General features: G+C 42.6%; 3 protein-coding genes across 6 annotated transcripts in view; 1 reads left to right on the top strand and 2 right to left on the bottom strand.

Annotated features, from left to right (window-relative positions):
• Positions 1 to 2252, bottom strand: part of PHACTR2 (phosphatase and actin regulator 2) — a 130363-nt gene extending 128111 nt beyond the window's left edge. For all 4 annotated transcript variants that reach the window (XM_015622382.2, XM_015622384.2, XM_033512726.1 and 1 more), the window contains exon 1: positions 2093 to 2252. In XM_015622382.2, coding sequence (XP_015477868.1) covers positions 2093 to 2237 — 145 coding nt within the window. In that variant the 5' untranslated portion in view covers positions 2238 to 2252. The remainder of the gene's footprint in view (positions 1 to 2092) is intronic.
• Positions 2253 to 5141: 2889 nt separating this feature from the next.
• Positions 5142 to 15591, top strand: FUCA2 (alpha-L-fucosidase 2). Its single transcript, XM_015621690.3, has 7 exons — positions 5142 to 5705; positions 8147 to 8334; positions 10014 to 10353; positions 10967 to 11177; positions 12543 to 12733; positions 13884 to 13992; positions 15336 to 15591. The coding sequence occupies exons 1-7, from the start codon at positions 5251 to 5253 to the stop codon at positions 15474 to 15476; spliced, it is 1635 nt and encodes a 544-aa protein (XP_015477176.1). The 5' UTR covers positions 5142 to 5250; the 3' UTR covers positions 15477 to 15591.
• Positions 15592 to 16630: 1039 nt separating this feature from the next.
• PEX3 (peroxisomal biogenesis factor 3) overlaps positions 16631 to 21335 on the bottom strand; it is a 20589-nt gene continuing 15884 nt past the window's right edge. The window contains exons 7-12 of the mRNA XM_015621692.3: positions 21274 to 21328; positions 20848 to 21004; positions 19954 to 20024; positions 19083 to 19205; positions 17819 to 17915; positions 16631 to 17433 (exon numbers count right to left, since the gene is read on the bottom strand). Of these exons, the coding sequence (XP_015477178.1) occupies positions 17350 to 17433; positions 17819 to 17915; positions 19083 to 19205; positions 19954 to 20024; positions 20848 to 21004; positions 21274 to 21328 (587 nt within the window). The 3' untranslated portion in view covers positions 16631 to 17349. The remainder of the gene's footprint in view (positions 17434 to 17818; positions 17916 to 19082; positions 19206 to 19953; positions 20025 to 20847; positions 21005 to 21273; positions 21329 to 21335) is intronic.

Here is a 21335-nt window from a genome sequence, read left to right as displayed (position 1 = left end):
TCGGGACAGGCATAAAGCAAACATTTTGCAGGTTTACTTAAAATGCAAATTATTTAAAATGCAAATTGTTCTTCTATACACACAGATGTTGGAGCACAGGTAACATCTGATGTAAATGAGTCATCTACTTTAATCAAATGACATGGCTAGAGAAAAAGGTAGAAGCAAAAATAATGACTCATATTGTTTCTTCACATTTCTGTCCCCATTATAGTTGTTCACCAGGTTAGTAAGGGAATGAAAAAGCAGGTTATTTTAATGGCACCTCAGTATAAAACCAATTCTCTAACCACCATATTAAAATTTAAAGAGCTTTGCATCTTTAATGCATACTTTCCTTTTTGAAGATGGAATCAACAGTTGTATGGCCATATGTAAAGTGTTTTTGTTGTGTCCAATCAGCAGCTGGAAAAAAGATACAGGAAGCAGCAAGGGAAAATTAAAGAAAATATGACCAAAATAATAAAAAAACAAAGAAAGCAACACTTGATTTATACTGTCAGGAAGCAAATCCTCAAAATTAAAATAAAAAAATCAAGTCAGACAACAGACATGCTAAAATGTTGTGTTTAAGAAACTACAAATAACAACATATCTTTGAAAACACTGTCATTTTACCTCCACTAGATTTGCCAGTCTCTCATAATGAACCCAGCTCGTTACCAGTAGTCTTTGTACTTAAGCCACCAACCAACACTGTCTGCATCAATATGGTCTCAATCTTGTCAGCCTTTATGGAGATCCCTCTGTGGGGATCCCTCTGGATCCAGGGGTGTACACATCCAGTCACAGGGCATTGTTCATGCAGCACTCTCCAGGCAGTGCTGAAATACACCTTACATCTAAAAGTAGTCCTTTCTGAAGAACTAGAACCTCCTCCCTCCTCCCTGTCCCAAATATCCTTCACCATAATTTTAAGTAGACACAGAAAAAGGTAGAATAGAAAATGATATACAGAATGGCACAGAGTTGTTTTTGCTAGCAGCCTCTGGCCCCATAAGCTGAATCTACTTGCTCCTTTGTGACTAAGAAAGTTTTCATTCCCTCTCTCCTCATCAAGCAGGCATAGCTGTATACTTGATCTTCCCCAAGCAAATGTTCTGCCTCCTCTTAAGACTCCCTGAGGAACAAGTGTAAGAGAACATTGTGGTCCATTGCAGACCCAACCAAGCACTGCACTATCTTGTGCTGCAGCAGAGGAGGTCCCTCAGTGCACTCTGAGCTTCCCTGATGGTGTTTCATGGGTACCTCTGTGCCCTATTAGGTGAGTGCATCCAAAGTACCAACATCGCCAGGGCGCATGTGCCTACAGACTTCTTCTAGTCAGCACAGCAGGGCTGATTTGCAACTGAGCAAAATACATTTTCAAAATGTGCTCAGCCCTACAGAGACCAGAATTTTATTTTCCTTAGTGCCCTACCTCAGGAAACAGACCTGTAAAGCACAGCCCAGACACTTTGGCATCTTTGAAGTATATGCACTGTAAACGAGGACCCTCACTTCCTCTCATTTTATACAGCAAAACTTCTCCAAATCCTGCAGGAAGCCTACTCTGTCCCAAAGGGCCAGCTTCCACCCCCAGTCATCCTGTGTGCACTTTCAGGGATTGACTCTTGAAGGAAGATAGTGGGATTCTGACTTACACATTGGTTTGTCTCACCTATTAAAACCCCAAAGCAGATACAAGGGCACAAGGTAAAATTCTGACATGCAGTTGAAGCATAATGTGTGAAGCAGGAAGATGAGAAGTTTTGATGTCCCGGCAATACACCCTGAAGCCTTCCTGGGACTTTTCCTCCCTTGCAGTCGGAGATGCTTTGGCAAATGGGTGCGTAGCCACGACGCTACCAGGATTCATTCATTCACTTGTATGAACATGGGTATAAAAAGCCTGCAACTCTCCAAACATCTTAGCAAGGAGAAGATCAAACACCACGTACCCCAGAAATCCACACCACTGGCCACCGAGAGAAGACGAGCCCTAAGTCTGGGAAAGCAGGACAGGGTATCGGCGAGGATGTCTTTTCCCAAATTTTCTTTTCCTCGGCTCCGAGGTCTCGGACACAAGGACCCTTCCCTCCCTCCCCCTTACCTGAGCCGCCCACGTTGGACCGCAGCAGGCAGGTCCTCCGGGAGGAGGAGAAGGAGGAGATGTCGCTTTGGGAGCGGCCGCGGGGACCGGGCAAGGACCAGACGGGCAGCAGCGCTGTCCCGCTGCTCCCTGGCCTCTCAGCCATCGTCGACGGGGAGCCGAGAAGGGCAGGGAGGAGAGAAGAGGAGGGAGACGGGCGGCGAGGGAGGGGACAGGCAAAGTTTGCAGAGGAAGAGCCGCCCCTCTCCTCCGACCGCCCCGCCGGGACGCCGGCGGCGATTTTGGGTCTCTGGGAACATAAATTTTGTGTTTGCACAGGAGCAAAGCAAAGTGGGGTTTGGGTGTGCGGATGCACCCATCCCCCGGGGTGTCCTCATGCTCCCGCCATTGCCATCTCTCGGGAGAAAAAAAAAGAAAACAAAAAAGAAAAGAGAATCAGTTAAAAAGAGCAAGCCACACCACCAATTCTGGTTTGTGTAACAGGGTGCCCTCTCCCCCGCAAAGCCGGAAGGTTGCACAAGGCACCGCATCCCTGCAGAAGAGCCGTGAGGGAGACGAGTCAAATATCCTCCCCCCTCCCATCACTTCCCTCCCCATCTTTCTTAAGGATTGGGTTGCAAGAGACTTAACTAACTTCGGCAGGAAGGTACTCGCCTGCCTTTCAGATCAGTCACACAGACCTAGGCAGAAGTAAAATCAAGCTTCATGGTTTCGCTTCCTGGTGTTTTACAGAAACCCTTTTACAACAAGGTGCATCTTTAAAAGGATATTTAATGTTCACACTGCTTCTTACAAGCAAATCATATTACATTCTACCTCGAATAAAGTCCTCGCTGCCGTGCAGCCACAATGACAAAGACAGAAAAGACCACAATCTATATTTTTCATGCATCCAGAGCTGCATTATCTTCTTATCCAATGTGAAAGTTGCATACAGGCTGCATGAAAGTTGCATTCAGGTTGCATTTTAACAACTACGACTCTCCAGGTTTGTATCAAAACCTATCAAGTCCGAAATTAGTCCATGCGAAATTCAGTTTCTGGTTTCTGCTCCCACACAGGCAAGTGCCTTCGTCTCAGTGCCGAGCCCGTGCAGCTCTCCAGGCACAGGGGTTCTGTGATCTTCCCAGCAGTCACCCTCCGCAGTCGTCGAGGCAATTGATCCAGTACAGGAGCCTCATATGTCAACCATTAGTCAGGTCAAAAGGTCTTTTCTGCTCAGCTTCTCTCAGGGAATTGCCTTCATTATTTCCTCTCCTTCTTCCCTCTGCTGACAGAGCAGCCTGCTCCTTCCCCAGCCGCAGAGCTTTCCCAGAGGGGCTGTGCTGTGAGAGAGCAGCAGGGCCTTCTGGCAGGGCACGGCAGTGAGCTCCATGCTTACAGCCCCTCTCACAGGGCCCAGAGGCTGCACGGTCACACAGGCAGGAACGTCGTACCCATGCTTAGAGAGCTTTTTGCAGCTGCACACGCCAAGCCTGTGTTATTCACAAGATCTGACAATGTGCTATTTTTATTATTTTTGCAGCTTCCATTATTACAAATGTGATCGTACACCTTTTTCCCCAACAGGGATTTCAGTACCTGGGTGTGTGTGGGCTGGTTGACATTTTCTGGACCTGTTTATGCCTTAATCACAAGTGTACTCATCACTGCTATTTATTGAAATGTTTGCCTTCATTTCATTTCATTTCATTTCATTTCATTTCATTTCATTTCATTTCATTTCATTTCATTTCATTGGTGCAATCAAGTTAGTTATTGAAATACACAGTCCCTGCTCCAAACCTCACCAAAGTTTATGGCAGGTCAGCAAGCTTAGGGTCAGACCATGACTGTTTCTAAAATCATTTTTTCTTCCAAAATTTTTGAGCTACAGAGCAATTGTAACTTTGTCGTGCTGTTCAGAATGTGTGCTTCAAAGTTCCCACATTAAGGAGCTGCTCAGTGTCTGCAATCCTTTGGTGGGATCAAAAAGGAGAACATGAAGAAATTGAATGATAAACTAGAAAGGATACCATAGCAAGAGGTCAAAGGCATCTAAAGATTCCTTTTGAGAAGCAAAGTGACACCTAAAGGGGAGAAGGAAAAAGAAGATGTAAAGTAGGTCAACAGTGAATGTAAAAGAGATATGAAGAGGCTCCTGCTGTAATATGAAAGTGCTTTGGTAAATCAGAGTAATGTGAACAGTCAGTCAGAAAGAATAATATACTGGTATGTTTTTTACCTGCCTGTAACTTATTATATTAATCAAGGTATATAAACGAAAATATAACAAAACATTGTTTTCTCAGCCCTTTAAATATTTATTTTTTTTTTAAATTAGATGTAACAGCTGTGGTTAATGGCTCTGGAACAGCAGTAAAATATACATTCTTCTCAACTGGAAAGAGATTAATTCAGTTGCCTGCTCATTCGTTTTCGACTGTTCTGATGAGATTGCCGAAGAAATTTCCATTTGTGTTGATGATTATGGAAAGTTAGTATTTGCTGATTAAACCAAATTATTTCACAAAGGCTGTCCCATGGTAGCTGGGGGCTGAAGTAAAAACACAAAATTCGGGCATCAGGAAAGACTGGAAAAACACCAGCTTGGGCAACAAACTGCTGAAAGATACATCTTTTAAAGTATGTGCCTGTCACCCGTGATCCGCAGCACAAACGCAAAGTGTAATCTACTGAATTGAGGCAGCTTCCCCACAGGCCATTCTAATGATCAAAGAAAGAAATATTTCCTTGACAGGCTTTGGGCCACCTCTCTGCCCGGGAAGCCTCCACTACAAGTCGGCTGGAAGGAGCTGCAAAGCGATGTTACACCCTGTCCTTCTTGGGAGGGCGAGGCAAGCTGAGCCTGTGGCGGGCAGCAGTCGGGAAGGACAAACCCAGGACGCTGCCGAGGCCACCTCTGGAGCGGAGCGGCTGCAGATCCAAGGCTCAGAGCCGGCTCCGGCTGTAGAACCCGCAGACACCGTCAGGCCGCTCTCGGGCGAGGCTGACGGGCCGGCCAGGGGAGGAGCCGGGGGAGGAGCCGGAGGGGCCTGGGGCGGGGGAAAGCAAGGCGGGATGACGGCCGAGGCGTCAGCCAGTTATTTCATTTTTTCTTGAAATCCTTAAAATCCCTGGGACAGTTTGTGGTCGAGCAGCCAGATGGAGCGGCACCAATGCGGACGAGCGCCCGGGCGGCGGGCGGGGCGGGGGAGGCGCGAAGAGGCAGCGCTGCCGGCCGGGCGCCGCCAGGGACAGAGCCGGAGCCCGGCACTCGTGTTCGGCCGGCGGCCTTGGCGGGGCGCGGACAGTCCGAGCCTGCCCCGTTCGTGCCCCGCTTCTTTTCCTTTCCCTTCATTTCCCCGCTCCAGCCCGGCCCGACCCAGACGCCGTCCCGTGGAGCCGCATCCGGCCCCGCCGCCATGTCGGGCCCGGGCGGGCGGGCCGCGCTGCTGCTGCTGCTGCTGCTGCGGGGGCTGCCCGGGCTGCTGCAGGCCCGGCCCCGCTACGAGCCCACCTGGGGCTCGCTGGACGCCCGACCGCTGCCCGCCTGGTTTGATGAGGCGAAGTTCGGCGTGTTCATCCACTGGGGCGTGTTCTCGGTGCCCAGCTTCGGCAGCGAGTGGTTCTGGTGAGCTGCAGCCAGAGCGTTCTGGTGGCACCGGAACAGCTGCGGCGGACGGGCCGTGGCAGCGGCCCGAGGGCTCCGCTTGGGAAACAGCGCTCGGGGCAGGCGGGGATGGTGTGGTGTCCCCCCGTACTGCGGTGGTTTGGGTTGGAGCCCCTCTGCAGGCAGACCACGGAGCTCAGATGTGTGGGAAGAGCTTAGTGTCCACCCGAGGCCACGGACTCCATGGCGCCGTTTGCAGAGGAAGTGGAGTTTACAGTACTTCTGGTGTGTCTGAGCACCTGTCTGCCCAGCCCCAAAACTCCCGAATACCTTGGCTGAAGTGACTAAATTCAGCAGAGCTGGTAGAGCTGAGAGAAGTGCTTTGCAGCACAGCAGTGCTGGTGGGAGAGGTGTTTGATTGAGTGGCCAAAAGCGACCCCTGAAGGACGGCCGTGAAGGGATGGGTGAAGGGGTTCTCCCTTGTAGGAGCAAGAGTTTGGCATCTCCCAGCCTCGGGAGCCGCCTTGTACAGCTGCTGGAGCACTCTGGGGAGCGCAGGAGGCCATCGCTACCCTTACTTGCCAAGCAGCCCTGCTGTTTTCTTGTGTGCCTTTTGTGCTGCTGATGGTTTTCTTCCCTGTTTTTACTGTTATTACCATTATTCGGGAGTGCTTTACACTTAAAGCTCTGATCCTTCAGATAATTTTATTTCAGAGGCTGAATGAAATCTTTGTTCTGTGAGTGCTCAGTGGTTCGGGCCTTTTGGCTGTAAGTGTTTTTGCTGTCACCTTTCCTTGCTCTAGCAAGTACTTCCTGTGAGACTTCAAATGAGATACATTATTATTTACAATATGAAGATAAAGGTAGCTTTGTGACAGAGCTATGGTGAACCTTAATTACAATGACAATATTTGCAAAGGAAGCCAACATGTATCTAATAAAACCAATGCTTTCTGACACCTGTTCTTTTCAGAATTAAGTTCAGGTGTTTTAGCAGGTTTTTAATGCAGACTACATTTATTAATAAATTACTTTTAAAGGGGCGGGACAGAATTAGGTTTGCATTCAGGCCTCACTCAGAGTGCTGTACTCTGATAGTTTTGTACAGACTCAGTTTCTAGCATTTGGGTTTTGGCCCCAAAACTCTAATTGCTTTTTATTAATTGCTCCTATCCCATGGCAGGTGTGGGTGTAGAGTTGCTTCAGGGCCTTCTGACAGCGTGTGCAGTCAGATGACTGAGGTCCTGTATTAGCAGCTTCAAATGGAAGGTCATAAACTATTATCACCTATCCTATGTGCCTTCCTCAGAGCTCCACAGCCTTGGTAAGGATGTTTCTAGAATCTAATCACGTCATGGAAATGTTCATGGTAGCAAACCATATGACTATGGGAGAGAAGCAAGGTTGTTACTTTTTAATTTAAGAAATTACATACTTTGAGATCAGAGGAATTTTAAAATATGTTTGTTGTGCTTTGGTGTTATTTCCTCTGCCCCTGGCTCTTTCAATGAGCAAAGCTGGCTCAGCCTCTTTTTTTCGCTGTTGGGTGCCAGACATTGTATCGGTTTATGCTGGAGTGTTTTTGGGAAGGTTACAACAATATTCACACTATGGTCTTAAAGAACTGAGGTCAGAGTCCTGCTCAGGACAGGAGAGAGAAACTAATTTCAAACATTCAGATTCTGGCCTGTTTTATTCCTTCACTTACAATCTATTTTCTAATGTACCTAAATTTGACAAGAGGGTTTTTGCTGCTTGGTTTCATTCATAGAAAGGTGACAGAGGTGCATTTGTCAGTGTGTGGCATTCTTGCAGGGGCAGGTTTTGGTTGGAGGTCATGCTTTCTTCTAGCAGGGTGCCTTTGCTTGCAAGCCTCAGGTGTGCAGAGTCTGCACTGACCTGGTCACAGCTCTCTTTGGCCCTGGGGCTGTGGACATTGAGTCACTCAGCTGCAGTTCTGCAGAGGACTCGGGGCTGTCAGAGAGGTAAAGCTGATGATCCCCCCTGTTTGTGGGTGGCAGAGCAGAGATCCTGATGGCTGAGATGTGAGACTTGAGGAGGTGACTCATGCAAGTCCAGGAAAAAAGCATTTCCTGTGCCACCTGAGCTGCCTACACAGACTGTCTCTACCTGCTCTCTGGTACAGATTTGAGATTTTGGTATTGACCAAGACTGCCATTTTTCTGTTCTCAAAGTGTAGCTGCTTTTGTCATTGCTTCAAATGAAATCCTGAGACCTTTCCAAACTGGAGTGCTTCAAAGATGTAGGACATGGACAAATAAGATAGAAAAAAGGAAATCTTTGATAATCAATACTCTTCTGGAGCAGTTTTTTTCTTATTGCCAGTGTCATGTACGTCCAATGCCTCTCCCTTGCAGTGTTAAATAGGAGCTGATGATTTCAATTCTCTTTTCTTTGTCTAAAAATATATCAGCAGACATGCTTTGTTCTGTATTTTGTAGGTGGTACTGGCAGAAAGAAAAGAGAGAGCCTTATGTGAAATTTATGGACACAAATTACCCACCTGGCTTCAGCTATGAAGATTTTGGTCCTTTGTTTACAGCAGAATTCTTTGATCCCAACCAATGGGCAGATATTCTGAAGGCGTCAGGTGCAAAGTACATTGTCTTAACTTCAAAGCATCATGAAGGTAAGTGGAAGCTTTGTGAATGTTAGTGATTGCTGCATTTCTGTCAACAGATGAAAAAAGCAGGCAACTTTCCTGCCTTCTGAGAGACACAGAGAAAGCCAGGCAGGCTTACCTGCCCCACCACAGCCAAAGAGGAAACAAAAACCACCCAAGAAATGTGCAGGTGTTTTCCTGACTCATACACACAAACTGTGGCCATGGAGTGTGCATAGGAGGAGCAATAGGTTGTGCCACTGTTCTCCTGCTGTGGGTAACAGCCTGAAGTGGTGGTGGCAGCTGAGCTTCCTGCAGTGGCTATAGTTTATTTTTTATTTCTGTGCAATTTATTGCTGAAGGAACCGTAAAAGTGAATTGTGCACTGTTTAACATTTGGAGAGCTGCTGTGAGCAGGCAGTTAACAAACTCCCTTGGTTTCTCCAAGGAATTTAGGAATGTGTTCCAGGAGTCAACTTCAGATTTAGGAAGGTATAGCTCTTCCTGATGTAGTGCACAGAAGCCAAAACCTTGAACCAGATCTGTAGCTTTACAGGCACTTTTTTTCTTTCTGCACTGTAATTGCAACATGCTTTGCAGAAAAAAGTAGAGAAAAAGAAAGCTTCTGGAAGGAAATACAGTAGTGAAGAAAGTATAAAATATTAAGATATACTACAATACATCTAATGAATGTTGTTGGTCTTTGTGAGATGTGGGTTCAAGGCTGGCAACTTGTGATGCATCAGTTTTAATCTCAGCTCTGACACACATAATTCTTGATCTTGATTCTTGTGGTGAAATTCCCAGTGACTTCAAAAGAACCAGGATTCATTTAGTCTGTCCAATAGCCTTGTGCATGAATTTTTAGGTCATTTAGTCAGTACAATTGCATGTATCCAGTTCACAAAAATAGCACAAGATTTATTAGACAGTGAGTATAAAGGGGTTAGAAGGTGAGAGTGGAACTCCTCTGGCAGTGGTCTGAGTGTGCAGTGCAGTAGTATTTGTGCATGCTTGTGCTGGACTGATGTGTGTCTCAAAGGTCAAATCCCTCCTGATATTTAATCTTGATGTTTTAAAAGCCGTTTCAGGAGTTTTTGCCCTCTCCTTATACATGTACCGAAGAGTTGATTGAGCTGTTATAAATATCAAGGCAAACAAAAAGCAAACATTTGCATAAGATAGAAACAAAAAATAGGAGAACAGTCTTGGAATGCAAATGATAGCTTGGGCTTTCTGCAGCTGAGAAACAATTCTATCTTCCACTTGCTGATTGCGTATTTACAGTTCACATTTGATGTAGATGCCTCAAAAGCTGCTATATTTTTGGTTAATTTCAGAGTTGTAGAGTTAAAGAATGCCTTATGTAGGAAGAAGCCTTAAAAGTGATCTAGTTAATTTAACTGGGACATATGAACAGACTGAATAAATAAAGAGAAGGAATAATTATTCTAAGCAGTACAGAACTGGAAAGTATAAATGGATATGTGTACATATAAAAAATACATGGTGTTCTGATGCTAGAACTACTCCCATTGTGCATAAACAGGTTATAGGCGCACTTTATACCATGACAACAGTATTATTACATATATAATTTTTATTATTTTATTTTTTGCAACACTTCCAGCCACTTTCCAGAAAGAAGAACTATAATGTCCTCTCTTCTTCTTTTCTTTCTTATCCTCTGATTTTTCTCTTTTTAGGCTTTACTTTGTGGGGGTCCAAATATTCTTGGAACTGGAATGCTGTTGATGTGGGACCAAAGCGAGATCTTGTTTCTGAACTAGCAACATCTGTTAGAAACAGGACTGACTTGCATTTTGGGTTATACCACTCCCTGTTTGAATGGTTCAATCCTCTCTTCCTTGAGGATGCCACCAATGCCTTTAAGACAAGAAAGTTTCCAACCAGCAAATCTTTACCAGAACTCTATGAAATTGTGACCAAATACCAGCCAGAAATAATTTGGTCTGATGGGGATGGAAATGCTCCAGATATTTACTGGAACAGCACTGGTTTCTTGGCTTGGCTGTATAACGACAGGTACATAATGATGCTGGTTTATCTCCTTATCTGAAATTCTGCTCTGTGTCTACTTTGTTTCATTTTCTGTCTGCTTTGTGGAAGCTGCTACCTCTAATTCAGAGGACTTAACAAAATATTAATTGTCCTGAAATACACAATCCAGATCTTCCCTAGAACTATCAAAGCTGGCTTTATAAAAAGACTGTTTTGTATTTTTTAAACACATTTACAAATTAATAATTTGAGATGGTATTGGCTATTCTGCTGAATCATAGTCTTCCCTAAGTATTAGCTGTTGCACGGAAACACAGGATAGCAGGACAGTTTGAGAATATGGGTACATTGTTGTCATTACAGGCTGAACATCTGGCAGTGGATATGAAGTGCAGAGTGATTTTTTGGCAGAGCTCCTGTAAAAATCTGGAGCTTATTTCCCTAAGAAATTCTGATCTGGACCTTTTATTAGAAAAGCATGCGAGTAGAATTCCTGACATTGAACTTAATCTTATTGTAATAAATTAATAGTATGGAAGTCATCCAAAACGTTCGTTCCTGGGAGGGGTATGTGTGGGAAGGGATTAGGCTGGCTGCATTTTACAGAATAAAATTAATAAAACTCCTCTGTTCCCAGCCCAGTCCGGGACACAGTAGTGACCAATGACCGCTGGGGAGCTGGCAGCATCTGCGCCCACGGCGGCTTCTACACGTGCAGTGACCGCTACAACCCCGGGCACCTCCTGCCCCACAAGTGGGAGAACTGCATGACCATCGACCGCGGCTCCTGGGGGTACCGCAGGGACGCGCGGCTCCAAGACTACCTCGCCATCGAGGACTTGGTGAAGGTACCCTGCGCCACAGGAGCTGCTGCCACTCCCCGTTCTCTCTCCTGATTGTTGTGTTGTGCTGTTTAACAGTTCGATTATGTAACTATTTTTATGAATAAGATGGTTTTAATTCAATAGGGAATCTGTGAAATAATAAGTAAATTTGTTAATTTCCAGCCTAATGCTGGCAGGATGGAATATCCATGTAATTCTTAATCTTCCTCTTAGTTGTTTCTGTAGAATGAATTTCTAGTGAAAATGCAGTCTGTTTGTTAGAAGGCATTTTCCCTGTGAGTAACTGGCCAAGGACTGATCTTTAATGTCATTAATGATGGCAGTCTCATCATTACCTTTTTGACTGTGTTTCTGTGGTCACTGCATACACAATCTGATGGGAAGCTAAGAGTTGCAGTTTCACAGCTCCTGTTTAGGAACTCCTGCTGGAAGGCTACATCTTTTTCCCTTTACAGACAGAAACAGTTTATGACTCAGCAGTAGTTTTACTTTGTAGTGAGGAACTTTCCTTACAGACATGCAGGTAAACACTACCAGGAGCAGACAGCCGGTGTTGTTAGAACATTGATTCCCTTACTAGTCTGAGGTATTAAAAAAGTTTTGAAGTTTAGGAAACCTGAATGAAAGGAAGACTGATCAGTCTTTCAGAATAATGCATTTAATTGCAAAATTCAGCTAGTGAGGGAAAGATTGATTGTTGTTGTTGCTTAATCCAAAACTGTTTCTAGTGCTGTCCTTGCAAAAGACAATTTCAAATTGAAGTAACCTCTTCTCAGAGGCGGAAGATTTGAATTAATTCAGCAGCTTGTCTCCAGCTGTCTGTTTCTCAGACTTAAGCATCTCAGTCCATGATCTCTGGAGGGCAGTGTGGATGTGAACACAAGCTTTATAGGCTTTGTAGGAGGCTTCCTTGTGTTTTACAGATGTTTCTGTAAAATAGGAAAAGCATCAAACAGGATGAAGGAGGAAGTTGCTTTTCTAAGATTCAATAAAGATGAAGTAGCAACTATTTGCCTTATTTTACTCTGGTGCAGAGAAATCATCTGTCCTGTTGGTAAAACCCTCATGACATTTCTGCAGAAGTTGAAATGATGAAGAGTTGCAGGATCTGATTCTAATGTAGATTCAGGCAGAGATATTGGTGCAAGGAGGTATTTGGGGCTGTGTTCAGATGTAAAAATTGACAGCAGAGCTTTGTTTTATGGGAGCTTAAATTTTGTATTAACTTTTGGGATGAACCCTAAAGTCTCAGCATGCAGCAGTAGCGTAACACATTTGGTTCATCATTCTGAGGCAGTACAGCAGATTTTAGAAGGTACTTCAAATATACTCGTAACTGTATGCTCTGTGTGTTTAAAAACACTTCAGCAACTTGTGGAAACAGTGTCCTGTGGAGGAAATCTCCTGATGAATATCGGACCCACTCACGATGGTCGCATCACTGTTGTGTTTGAGGAGCGCCTGAGGCAGATGGGTGCTTGGCTGAAGGTCAACGGAGAGGCCATCTACAGAACAAAACCATGGAGAGCACAGAACGACACAGTCACACCTGGAGTCTGGTAAGTCTACTGAACCAAAATGCAGGCTCTGGAAAGCAGTGCCAATGTTATGTGAAACTTTGAAATCCCCAGTGACTTGATGCTACAGAAATCACTGTCTTAGTTTGTATGTGGTGAAGGAATTAAGGCCTTTGTTAGTGTAACTGCATCTAAAATGGTATGAAGCTGTAGGTAGACTCATTTTGGGATGGTGCCAAGGCTGGAAGGAAAGCTGTGCAAGCATTTGTTTGGTGATCTTTTGCTTCTTGGTGTCAGCTAATCTGTTAGGTAATTCTGTTTGCTGCTAGTGGGCAACAGAAAGGAAAAACAAAATCTGGAAATGCAAGATTGCTATGAGGTGTTTGTCTGGATAAAGAAATACTCAATATCACTTCATGTTTAGAAAGAAAGTGGGAAGATAACAGCAATTATTTGGGTTGCTAAATACAGTCCACCTCTGGCCTCCCCTCTGCCCTTGTTACCTGTAGCTTCCCTGAAGCCTTTGTGATCCATCAGGGCTTTGGTCATTACCCTCTTGTCTCAGTGGGTGTTTTTACTCCCATTCCCAGTAAGCCATCTGGCTTTAGCCTGGAGATGTTGAACTGTTGACTGCTTAGTAAAATCCCTTTTAAGAGCAATAAAAAATTGTAACTGAAGGAAGGAAGGAAGGAGGAATGTTTCAGGTGTATGCCACAAGATTTCCAATGGCATAGTGATCAAAACAGTATTTTTAAAAACTAGCTAAGCAAGGTGGAAACTCTGTTGCTCATGCTATTTTAAAATTCTTTTAGTCTGCCTGCTAGTGTAGAGATGGGAATTACCGTGTTTTTTCTGAATATAACCTACAATTTTCTGTTAATGATTTCCCATCCTGTATCTCCTTCCTATATGGCTGAGTTGTTACAGTGTGCTAAAGTAACTACAGATGTTTACCTCTGAATTCAGTTCTTTAATAGTCTTCATTACCTCTAGTTTGTTGAAACAAATTTTCAAGGAACAGTACATTGTTAAGGTAATAATTAACCTGACAAGATGGTTACCTGTGTGAAAAATGTAATTAATCCTGACTTTTCTAATAATTTTTTCCAATCTTGAGAGCACTCATATGCATTACTTCTAAAAATTTACAGGGAAAAGCTGACATGCCATTTTGGTCCCCATTTCCAACCAGGTACACTTTTAGCCCTGAAGAAGGGAAGGTCAATGCTATCTTCCTTAAATGGCCAATCTCTGGGATTCTGGAACTTGGTGAGCCACAGGCTAAGCTTGGAGAAACACAGGTAAAACTGCAAAGTGCATGCACGCGCACACACACACACACCACCCCTCTCCCTTCCTCCTAGCACATGTCATGTTGCATCTTGTTTATTTAAGTTTCTGGCATCTTTGGGAATGCATAGCTCTTAGGACAGAGTACTTTGGAAGAGACCCAGAAAAATGTTTGTTTTCTTTCTGGGACCTCCTTGCCATCGTCCTCCCAGTGGGAAGTTTCTTCTCCAACAAGTTAGACTGAGATGTTGCTGGGATATATTTTAGTTTGCAAACTAAGAATCACAAAGAGGCCAAGGAACAGGGGAAAAAACTGTGCCACCTCTCCTGTTTCCTGTGTAGACTCCTAACTCAGCATGACTTTTCTTTAGAAGTAGCTGTCCTCATGACTTTGGTGATACTGGAGTTGCTGCAGTGGTACAATTGTTTGAAGTCAAAGCCTTGCAGGAAGGGAACATTCACAGAGGTTTTTGTTGCCCAGGGAGGCTGAAGAGCAATCAGTGTGATCCTAGATGTGCATCTTATACCAAGTAGAGGTCAGAAGTTGAGGGCAGTGATGCCACACCTACACTGGCAAGTAGCAAGTAAGCCAGTGGAAGGAGAAGATGGTATCAACTCTGTGCATTTAAGGGGAGATTCACTTTGGCTTAGCTCTGCTCTGGTCTCATGTACTGCATGTCTGTGAGCTGCTGAAATGTGCTAGGAGAGTTTCTGGACTGCCCCTTCTGGTCTAGTTCCATACAAAAGTAGGCTGACTAGTGCCGAGATAGAGTCACTTCAGAAGTGATGGAGATGCCTCTGGACTTTTGGGGAGGCAGCTAGACTCTGTGCACGAGAAAGTACTGTTCCTCAGCAGCAGAGACTGGTCTGCAGCTGCTCCAGCAGGTCACCAGCTGGTGTAAGTGACAACATCAATCTATTTGTGGTTTTTAGTTGTTCAGCTTTCTCTGAGATACCTGGCTGTATTCTGGAAGAAACAGTCATGCTTATTCAAGACGGCAAATGGCACCATGGGAAGCAGGCAGTTTGGAAACAGGGGATGCAAAGCTCTGTACTCTGGCTCCTAGATCCCTGCTTAGACATAAATCCCACCCCAAATGCTTCCAAAAGGTGTTTATGTACCTTCTGCAGCCCTAAGGACTTCTCAAGACCCAATATGAATAGCTTTTTTACTTGTATACCTACTCGCAAATGTTTTGCCATTACCTTTAATAATCGTCACTTGTTTGGTTGGTAAGTGGCATTTAAGGCTACTTGGTAAGGTAGCTATGGATCAGTATTTATTTTGTCAAGATTGCACTTACATGTACTTTGAAAAGGCACTGTTCAACTGTAGTTTGTCTTTCTATTTTAGGTGAAGCTGGCTGGGTACAAGGAACTGCTGAAATGGGTTGCCTTGGGAGAAAAGGGAATGGTTATTGCTCTACCTCAATTGACGCCTCAGCAATTGCCTTGTCAGTGGGGCTGGACCTTACAACTGACTGACGTAAACTGAGCCATGCTCTGCTGGAGCCCTGGCTAGCAGGGAATGCTGATGTTTTGCTCTTTCTTATTGGTTTTAAACTTACTTGTTTGACTGAGAAAGACCAATAAATTCACTTTTTCTATGAGAGGTGGGTTGTCATTAAGGGATGGAATAGAATGGAACAAACCTCACAAAAAGTCTAGGATTTGATAATTGATCCTGTGCACACAGTTTCTTTGAACTTGTGTGAAACACTGAGCAGCTACCTTGACCTCTACACTTGGTTTAGTCAGTTTCTGGCCAAGTTATGTGAAGAATGAGGTGGTGGGGAAAACAGGCACTAGACTTTTAAAGACAAAAGAAGGAATGAAGCCCAAGCTGGTGTTCAAATGCACATAAGTCAGTTGTACACCCTATTTAATGCAAGAAATTTACCTTCCACAAAACTGCATAGTAAAAACTGTAAGTTTTAGAGATAAGAATATACTTTTTCCCTGTGTGTTTAGTGGGAGCTGGCAGTATCAGCTGAGTAGGGCAATGTCTGCACAAACAGGCCTGTAAGGGTTGGGAATTAATCATAAATGCATTCAGGAAATGCATCTGTACATCACTGTTTCTTACCATGGAAGTCATTAATTTTACATGTTCCTATTCTTGAGTAACTCCATCCATTATTGGGACACAGGTAAACTGGGAGAGAGTTGGCTTTTTTATATTTTGTATAATTTTATATGGGTAAAACTTGCCTCTTGTTTACAGCCTTTGTTTAGACAGTTACCAGGGTGCCTCCTGTGGACTCTTAAACAAAACATGTACTTCAGTAACTAACTCTTGAAAAAGGAGAAATAATCAGGAGTTGCTAGGGATCTTCAGCTTTGGAAAAGAGACAACATTTTAAACAGAGTAGACTGCATCCAACTTGAAAAATTTCCAAATTCATTGTGTGTCATGATTTGTAGGGTTAGATATACAAGGTGAAACTTGCAAAGAAGAGAAGGTAAAGAACAAAAATTATTTCTGTTTCAGGGTAGAGACTGAAGGTTTATTTTCCCTGAGTAATGTTCATGAGTGCAAAATTAGTACTGTATAAGGTAAATTTATTCTTTCAACTCTGTCAGGATTTTGAGTGATTGACCACATCAGGTTACTCTCCTCCCTACTAGTAATGTTAATACACACACAAATTATACATTAAAATATTTTATTACAATACAGACAATTGGGCTCAAAATTAATACAAATTAAGATAAAATATTTACAAGGTAATGTGTACAGTGTAGCTGTTTGAACAGCAGAAACAAGAGAATGTCTAAAAAACCACATTCCTTTAGTATTAAGTAATGGAGAGAGCAGACCCCCAGCTTGTTCAAGGGGAACATGCATCCATTGGCAAAGGCTTTCTGAAGAATGAGAGACTTTGGATCAAGATTTGTAAAGTTAAGGGGAAAAATATTTACTTTATAGAAAGAGAAATCTGGGGGAAGAAGAAGAAAAAAGCATTACTTCATTCTGCTGCTCTGTGCTATTCTTAGATCACTTATCATTAGTTCTTCCCAAAACTTACACATCCCAGGCAAAAAAATGGGTGTTTTAGTAGCTTTCTTAGTAATACTGCCACCAAATGTCTTTTAGATGCAATAAAAACAACCCAAGGAATTACAGAAGAGTTTAACCACTTTTTAATAGAAAAGTCTTCACTTACACTGTTTTTTTTCAATAAGAATATTTTTAATGGGTGAAACAGAATTTGGTTAAAAGACAATATGGGCTCACTGTCACTTTCCTCAGAGTGCTCTTTCTGCTGGTCTGCCACTCCTACACCATTATAAAATTAACCCAAGTCTCATCAGTAGTCACCAGGGATTTGTTATAAATACACCATCCATTCAGAAAAATGTGCAGGTCATTTCTCTAGTTGCTGAGGGGTACTGAAAGCTTCATAAACATTAGCAGCAAAATCTTTCACTTGTTCCATCATCAACAGGTCCTGGAAGAAATGTATAAAATAAACTTCCTTAATCAAATACATTCCCCACTATTCTGCCTGTGCTGTAGTACAGAATTCCTATGAAAAGCCCCTGGCACTCCCATAGGCACAACTCAAACTTCTTGCTTTACAAAGGTTTAGGAGCAGACATGCAAGCAGAACCAAGGCAAGACAAGTTTGTGGTTCTGTGCAGTTCAGCAGAAGAATGAAGTTCTAGAAAAGCAGTGTATTTTTGGAAGATACAAACTGACAAAAAGTTTTGTTACTACAATTGTTTTCAGTTTATTTTTTAAAGCCACTGAAACTAAACGAATTATTAAAAAGAAATATACAACATTAATTTCAATATTTTACTTGGGATATTGTGAATAAGGCAGAGTCTTACCTGAACAAAGTGACTAGGTGTTTCACTGCATACTGAATGGATCTGTCCATTTATTATTGGAATTATCTTGGCTAAAGGAAGACTGACACTGGAAAGACTAGGAGAGAACAAAAAATATTGACCTGCTTTGACACAGATGAAGCCACTAAACAGTGATTATAGAATTCTAAGTAAGTACAACCTAAAAAGTAAGAACTGAAAGACTGCAAATTAAAACATATGGATGAAGGGTTTTTTCCTCCATATCAAGGCTTTCCTTTAATATAGAGAAGTACCAATTCAATTCCAGTTCATGTTCCTATTGCAGTTTCACACTTGCTTCTCATGCAAGAGAATAATGGTTTTGTCAGAGTCTTTACATATGTATATAAGTAGACAGGTCATAGAAGTGCCTGTCTACAGTTTCATGCTATTTCAAACTAAACCAGGCTTAGGCAGAGAGCCAAACAAAATATTTTAGGGTATTTTAAGTGATGTAAATAGTATATATTTAAATTAAAACATAACTCTCTGAAAGCCAATAGTCACTAAAATAAACATACATAAATGCAGTTAACACTCCAGGTTTTAATTTTAATATTTGAGAAACAATATTTCAAGGATTTGAACCCAGCTTTTGGATTTGTAATGCTCTCACCACACTGCTTAAAACCAAAGTTAACTTCAAAATAAAAGCTGTTTTTAAGCATTCTTCTAGAAGGATGTAGAAAATCCTGAATATTACTGCATTTTATCTGCATACCATGAAACCTAAAGCTCCGTGGCTCCCTGTCACTGGAGGATCAGAGCAATGCCCACCCCTCTTCCTTAAGAGCCACAGGAACTGAGGGAGGCTGGGGCACTGGGGGCTCGTGGGCTGCAGGGGAGGGCTCTCCTTCTCACAGCCTCACTGAGCACATCTGCCAGGAGTCAGCACCAGAGGGTAAACCCTCCCAGCCCAAAAGGCACTCTGCCTGTGCTGTGTTCCAGCAAGAAGTGGAAGGCACAGGTCATCTGATCTCTTCTTCTAGGTCTGCAAGTAATGGTGGGAAAGAACCTCACCTAATTCTAGTGATTTCATGGATGGGAGGAAACATGAATCCTCCTAACTGCCCACTTGGCCAAAGAGAGAAGAATGCAGTGATCCTTGAAGAGCAAGAAGCAAAATAGTATTTCCAGCAAAAGAATTCCAAGAAGGCAGGAAAATCAAGAGCCTTTCTGGAATTCACTATGAACCCAAAAGCATTACTGACATGAGAACCACAAAAAAACCCCAAACATTTACCTATTTACAGAGCTGTTTTGAGAAAGGTCCTTTTCAGTAGGTCTAAAAAATTCTGCCATATTGTCCAGCAGTCGACTGAATCCTCTGTTTAAACATGTGCTCAAAACTGTACTGAAGTCTGGACTGAAAAGAAAGAATAATAGAAAAAAAGGTTTTATTCCTGGGTTTAATTTTTTTCAAACTAAAAAGCCCTGCAAGTGTTAAGTGCTACAGCTGTGCCTCCCCTCATGGGTGATGTGTGAGCCAGACAAATGCCACTAGCATTGCCACCTCATGAAAACACCAGCTTCCTCAACAACCTGAACTCTACCCTAAGATTACTAAAATCCAGAAAAACAGGGACTTAACCTTACACATCCCTAAATGCAGCTAAACTGAAAGAATAGTTTGACATTTGTCTCAATTCCCTCAAATCCTATATTTATTATAGGAGCCTCACTTTTACCAGCTCTCTGGTAAAAGGACACAACTACCCTCAAAACCATGCATTAAAAAAAAATTCCAATAAGCCAAATCTGGTGTTCACCTTATCAAAGCAAGTAAATCCAGTAAAATTACTCTCAATTTGCCCTGCTTTAGCAGAAGAGAAGTACTCCTCTGTTCCTAACTATAGAGCATGTGAGGAAGAGATAATAGGTCTGATTGCCAAGGAAATCCTGGGTATCTCATTAAGAAAGAATTATTTCTTTAAAAGTTTCAGCTTACAAGTTTTGAAAATCCCAGCCTAGAACTGATAAATATAAAAATTGAATACAGAAGGGTCACATTTCTCAAATGAAAAGCTTTCAGCTTTTTGTATGAAAGTAATTGTCTTATAGAAACAATAGTTTAGAGGAGGAGTTTAATATGAACACAGCATCTTTCTCTATACCTTTCTAGCATATCTCTAGTTTCATTCAGTAATTTAATTGTAGCAATGTCTCTCTCTGTGAGTCCACAGGCCTAGAAAAACCAAAGACAGACACTATTAGTAAGTACCATCAACAACCGTAAGAATAAGAATCGAAATAGAGAAGCTGAGTATCATGGAATTAAGTCAAGATCTACAAGTCAAATATGAAAGAAAATATTGTTGTAAATCAGTTTCTTTATAATTTGTGTTTTAAATGGTCACTGTAGGATTTTTAACTAAAAACAATACTAGCAGGAAATAGTAGACTATTTGAGGAAGCAATTTTTCCAATTCTGACCTTCAATACTGAAATCAACCCAGTATCAGATAAAGTTAAAGCAATAAATGCACATAGTCACATGCTGCAGCCCAGGCACCTTCACAAAATTTAAGAAATTAATGTTGTGACTGAGATTACACTTTTCTCTTGACTCCTGTTCATTTTTCAGCCCAAAGCATCAAAGGACTACAGGACACCACTCTCTTGTGCACCAGCCAAGATGCTCCAACACTCCATGAATATTGCCGGTACACAAGTGCAGATGACACAATTTATCTTAGGGCTGAGTTAAGCTGTGTTGTGTCACAGGCTAAAGGCAGTAACTGGGCTGCATTTCTGAGCACAAAGCTGATGTTCTGAGGGTGACACTTATTTTCGATCATATCTGAAGAAAATACAACTGCCTAGATTAAAGATAAGGACACTTGATTTATGAGAGAAGAGGCTTCACCATTTATTAAAGACACAGATGCCATGGTACACTAGAGGACTGTTATGTACCCTTTCTTCTCCAAAAACATCCCCACCCAAAAAAAAAAAAAAAAAAAAAGGCAGAATGAAAAAAGGTAGGTGAAAGGAACTGAATCAAGTACCTGACTAGCCAAGGGGTTTTCTTCATCTGGCATCAGATAATGACATAAGGGAGAGTAAGATGCAATCTGTTCTGAATCTCTATGTTCCACTACTTCCCTGATATCTTTCAGTTTCTGTTCCAGCTCCAGAAGAGACAGGGTCTGCTTAAGGGAAATACTGAAAAGGAAAAAGACTACAGTGTTGCTTGCAAAATGAGTATGCTGCTTTCTCTTTCTACCAATAACATGTTTACAAGTAACAAGACTCCCATCAGTTACATGGGTTTGCAATGGCAGACACAGCCTGCTATAATAAAAGCATGATTTTGAAAAAGTCAATATGCCTGCTTTCCCCCTACCCCCACAATTCTTATAATACTCTTTATTTTGGGAACAGTCATCACAATAAAACTTAAAAGCTAACCACAGAGAAATACAGGCTCTTACCTTCCAAAAACTTCATGCACAGCTTGTTTAACAATAGTTATCAACTCAGTCAGTCCTAAAGG

Source organism: Parus major, chromosome 3 (assembly GCF_001522545.3).
Source record: "Parus major isolate Abel chromosome 3, Parus_major1.1, whole genome shotgun sequence".
Taxonomy (NCBI): domain Eukaryota; kingdom Metazoa; phylum Chordata; class Aves; order Passeriformes; family Paridae; genus Parus; species Parus major.
Note: the sequence above shows the minus strand (reverse complement) of the source record. Positions and strands in the feature narration are given on the sequence as shown.